This window comes from Callospermophilus lateralis, chromosome 3 (assembly GCF_048772815.1).
Source record: "Callospermophilus lateralis isolate mCalLat2 chromosome 3, mCalLat2.hap1, whole genome shotgun sequence".
In the NCBI taxonomy this organism is placed as follows: domain Eukaryota; kingdom Metazoa; phylum Chordata; class Mammalia; order Rodentia; family Sciuridae; genus Callospermophilus; species Callospermophilus lateralis.
Window position 1 is genome coordinate 3,407,845 of NC_135307.1, and position 4,927 is coordinate 3,412,771.

Below are 4,927 nucleotides of genomic sequence, written 5' to 3' on the forward strand. Positions count from 1 at the left end.
GGTCAAGAGGCCGGGCCGCGGCTCAGCGGTAGGACGCCGGCCTAGCCCGCGTGAGGCGCTGGGTTCCATCCTCAGCACGGGGCATAAACAAGGAAAATAAAGGTCCATTGACGACTAAAAACAAGGGTCCCTTTCTTCCAGGTTGGCAAGCCGTCTGGTTTGTCCAGATCCTCCCTGGTTCAGCATTACAAGGCCGGACGTTTGGTCACGGGGTAGGACCCGCGGACACAACCCGGGCGCCCTGCTTCCCGTGGGGCGGGCCTTCGGTGCGGCGCCTGGCCTCCGCGCCCCTCCTCCTTGCGGGCAGGACCGGCGCGGCCGCCGGGGGCGCTGTGGGACACGGGCGCGATCGGACAGGCGCTCTGGCCTCGGGCGCCGCAGCTCCTTCCGCCTTCCCGGCGGACCGCGCGCAGCGCCTGCGCACTCGGTGACCTTTGCGGGTCGGCTTCGCGGTGTGGAGCGGCTTGAGCTATTAGTTCTGGCGAGGTGAGAGCTGGTCCCCGCCGGCCGCAGAGCTCGCAACGCGGGGAGTGGAGAGGCGGCGGGTCTGAGGTCCAGGGGCGGGATCGGGGCGAGGGACAACACGGGCCCGCTGACCTTGGGTCAGCCCCTTCTGCTCGCCCGCTACTCTTCTCTGGTCCCGGGGCCTCGCGGCGACACGGGTGCCGGGGGTTGGCCCTCAGACTGCGAGGGGGGTCCGGGGCCGGGCCCCAGACTGCGAACGACTGGGGTTGGCTTCCGGATGGTGAGAGGGTCAGCCTTCAGGAGCGCGCCCCTGCCGGAGTCGGTTTCCACAGCGGAGAGCAGGAAGCCGGGAGACTGACGGGATCCGGCCTAACGGTCTGGACCTGATTTGGCGTGAATCCAGGCCCGCTTTCCTGCTGTGCGATCTTGGCCATCTGACAAGGACCTGCTTTGTAGGGGTGGGTTGTAGGTGCAGGAAGTAAGTCCCTCAAACACTGAGTAAATGCTGTTAAACTTAGGGAACAGCCTAGAGTAAAAACTAGGCTTTATTTTGGCCTCCAAGGTGCTAGAGACCAGGCCGTCTTTTATCCTGTAGCTCAGCCACAGCGTTTTAGAAAACAAGCACTTAGGCACTTGGCATGCAGTGACTCACTTCAGGGTCAAAACAGCCCCCCTTGAAGAGGTTACTGTTTATTCCTGTTTTACAGATGAGAAAACTAAGGCAGTGTAAGTAACTATTAAGTGACAGCCAGGATCTGAATCTGGGCAGCCACTTGGCCTTCTTCCTTCCCACTCCTCCCAGCTATTCAAGTTTATTCTGACCTGGGGTGTCTTGGCACATCAGTGCCTCTGCTGAGAACACTTCTCCTTGGTATCCTGGCTCTTTTTTGTTTCTCAGCTCCCAAAACAGTGGCACCTAGCATGTGCTCAGTACATATTTGTTGAGTAGGTAATGGCTGTGCAATACAGGTTTCCATAATTTGAGGGCAGCCATTGACCTTTGAATAGGTTGGGCTTTTGGAGAATCTGATGTTATAAAACTGATGGGGAGCTGAGAAATACGGAAAACCACAGCACCGGAAGATGAGAATCCTGTACGTGCCAGGTAGCAGTGCGGTATGAGAGGAGCAGGGGCAGGGCAAGACAAGATTTCAGCTGCCTCCAAGGGAGAGGTTCCAAGTGAGATGATAAGTGCTCAGATCTAGTCGTTCCTGACAACCACTGTAATGATCCTCCTTTAATAGGCCAGATGTTACAATGCCTCTTAAGATGAACACCAGGGCATCTAGTTTAGGGTCTGTATAAATTGCAAAAGTAATCAAAAGCATTACTTAGATCTGCACAAAGCTAACTGTAGGTTCAGAATTTTATGGCTTTCCCAATCAAATTCAGTAATTAGTTAAATAATATTTTTTAAATAAATAAGTTTGTCATATTTAGACCTCTAGCTGGTCAAAGTATGTACAGGCCCAGGTGTTAGTTTCATAAGGAAGTCACCATACCCTGACCTGTTGTTTTCAGCTTTAAATGCCAGCCATTCTCAACATGATGATGAAGCCAGTCTTTCCACTTAAAAGTCAGAAGAGTGGAGTGTGACTTTGAGCATAGCATTAATGGAAGATTGGCTTGGGTATGGGCAACATGGTGGCAGAGTGCTGGAATTGGGGGGGGGGGATGAGAGGTGACTGAGTGCCAGGTGACTTGCACTGTGGAGAAAAGGTGCTCACTTGGGGGGACTAGACTAGGTCAAGAACAAGAACAACTCCTTATCAGGTGGTTGTGGGAGATGGAGTCAGACTTAATGAATAAATGAAGATTGTCTTTTATGTGTTAGAGTTAGAGCAATAGTCACCTTAGTGTTTATCACTGTGTTCATTTTCAGATGCTTCAAACCATTGTTAAAAACTACTGGGTCCCCTTGAAGCCCTACTATACCCAGGTTTACCAAGAGATTTGGGTAGGAATGGGGTTAATGAGCTTCATTGTTTATAAAATCAGGAGTGCTGGTAAGTTTACTTATGTTTGATTTATTTGAGGTCAGGAAGAAAAATGTTTTCAGAAAGAATCACAGTTTATTTATCAAGGAACTATGGCTCTTAACCATAGCATAAGATGGCTCAAGCAACAGAACCACTATGGCAGTGTGAGTCAGCTATGAAGAGGTTGTGGGGACAGTGGGGGAACTTGAGCAACTCCTTGATATTGAGAAATTGTGCATTGTCCTGGGTATTACCAATACATAGGAGATGTTCTTCATCTTCAGAGATGCAGGCTGAAGTATTGTGGGTATCATGCCCTGGTGTACAGTACTTTATCGTACCTTCTCAATGGTTCTATTGGACATTTATTCACAATCAAATTTGGAGGGGAGAAATAACCATTTGGTTTTTAGTGGAGCAGAGATGAGGCCTAGCCACATATTGTTGAGCCACTGATTAAGAAGAGGAAGGAAAGAAGGCAAGACTGCAGTTGAGAGTGTGGTGGGGAGTGAGGAAGCCTGCTCTTCACTGTCCGTAGATCTTCTTTGGTAGAAACTTTACAACTTCTTGGCTGTGAGACACTATAGTAACTCTGCTATTGTCTGAAAGCTTCCTGGAATGCTTTACCTAAGCTATGAAGCATTCAGCCAAATGTTGCTTTTGATAAATGAATCAATGATAAGAATTTTTGGAAAGTATTGATGTAACCCATTTTTTTCTGCCTTTTATTTTAGATAAAAGAAGTAAAGCTTTGAAAGGTAAGGGTTTGCTTCTTAAAATGGTTGGGAAATGAAAAACACCATTATATGTTTGCAAGAGGTATTATATCATTGTTCTAAACTAAATTTGATACATGGTTCAGTTAAGTAAGATACAATGGAAATACTTCAGAACATGAAGTTTGCTATGCCTACTGAAAAGGAGAAATCTAAATTTCTACTTTTTATAATCTGAATGGTTAAAAAAAAAAAAAAAACTATTCATTTTGTCAGTAAAACTTCCAGAAGTAATCAGAGGTAGCTGATGCCACCAGCTGGGAAGCACAAGTTACTGTGTGAGCATGCTACCCTGTGAATGTCCTGATGGTGTGTTTTGAAAGAAAGCACCTAACAGATGTATGCCCTTGTATTAGATATTTGTTTCCGTAGTGGCCATCAAACTGTAGTCATTTGAGTTATACAACCCTGCACTGGGGATGAGGTATTTCTCTACCCCTCACACCTTTGCCTGTGCAGGTAAGCTGCTACAACAGGCATCATTTACAGGAGCTTTTAAACCCATTGGGTATTCCATGTAGAAAGAATTCCCTGTGCTTTTTCATAGAATTGAAAATTGTCATTTATATTTTCTGACTTGTTGATGCTTAATAAATGACATTCTGCTGTTGTTTTCCTTCCTAAATTGAATCTATATTTTGCATCTCTTTCAAAAGGTTCAAGTCCTGCACCTGCTCATGGTCATCATTAGCCAGCTTGCTTGCGTACAGAATCGTCAGCCTGTAAATCTAAGCAGGCTTTGTTAAACGGGAACACAGAATGTCGCCATACCCTTATATAAGTACCACGTTCTACGTGGCATGAATAAATGATCTGTGAGATGCACCACTACCATGCCAGTACTGCTTTGTGTGTTTCCCCCAAGTAGAGCCTTTGCAGTGCAGCGGGGGCCCTCACCCAGCCCGCCCTCCTGAGGAAATCTGGGAATGAGGAGCAAGTCTCCACTGCAACAGGGGTTGGTGATCAGAGTCTAGACATTAACTTGAATTCTAATACTTAATAAATGTTTGTTAAACAAATCAGCCTCTGTTTTCACACTGGGGAGTTGGAGATGTTAATTATGTAAATTCCAATAGAATTATTATGAAGATCAATAAGGGAAAGGAACACATTACTTAAATTGTGAACTGCTTTAGAAAAAAAAATAGCATTAGACCACATGGTAGGCAAAATTAGAAGCTCTAGGAGAAAATTTTATCAGAAATTAATGGAGGCAAAGTGAATAATATAAAACAATTGATGCTTCCTCTAGTTGGATTAGTATCAAATGAGTAGTGCATACTTATCTCCATCTAAATAAGGCAGTTGCCAAAGCCCCTAGAATCACATGCAGAAAAGATTGTAAAGCGGTAAGCCTGGGGGTGGGAGTAAGTCCAATTGAGATCAGGTCTTTGCAAGTTAATACAAGTCCAATGGTGAAATAGAAGTGATGACCCAGTGCTGGTCTCAAAAGCCTTCCTCTCTGATGCCAGAGACTTCCTATTTGTCATCTATGTCTCCAGCAGTTGGCATGGGGCCTGGCCCGTGGCAGGTCCCCCACAGATGACTGCCATTTACTGTGGGATCTGAGCCTCACTTTGTTCTTTTCTAAGATGGCCATAAACCTGCCTTGTGTTCCTCACTGCCCCTCAGGGATGCCTTCCTAAAAGCCTTAGCATCATATTCGGTGGCTCAGTTCTGATGCAGGAGTCTGATCTTCTGTTACTT

General features: G+C 46.4%; 1 protein-coding gene across 1 annotated transcript; it reads left to right on the plus strand.

Annotated features, from left to right (window-relative positions):
- The first annotated feature begins 396 nt into the window (after positions 1-396).
- On the plus strand, positions 397-4,051 carry Atp5mj (ATP synthase membrane subunit j). Its single transcript, XM_076849548.1, has 4 exons — positions 397-486; positions 2,348-2,471; positions 3,179-3,202; positions 3,877-4,051. Exons 2-4 carry the CDS (start codon positions 2,348-2,350, stop codon positions 3,909-3,911), a joined length of 183 nt encoding a protein of 60 aa, XP_076705663.1. The 5' UTR covers positions 397-486; the 3' UTR covers positions 3,912-4,051.
- The last annotated feature ends 876 nt before the right edge of the window (positions 4,052-4,927 follow it).

What these genes read in the sequence shown, in the direction of transcription:
- Atp5mj (XM_076849548.1), top strand. Translation starts at nt 2,348, where the DNA reads ATGCTTCAAACCATTGTTAAAAACTACTGGGTCCCCTTGAAGCCCTAC. An exon ending in TTATAAAATCAGGAGTGCTG is followed by an intron (nt 2,472 to 3,178) that starts GTAAGTTTACTT and finishes CTTTTATTTTAG; the next exon opens with ATAAAAGAAGTAAAGCTTTG. An exon ending in AAGAAGTAAAGCTTTGAAAG is followed by an intron (nt 3,203 to 3,876) that starts GTAAGGGTTTGC and finishes CTCTTTCAAAAG; the next exon opens with GTTCAAGTCCTGCACCTGCT.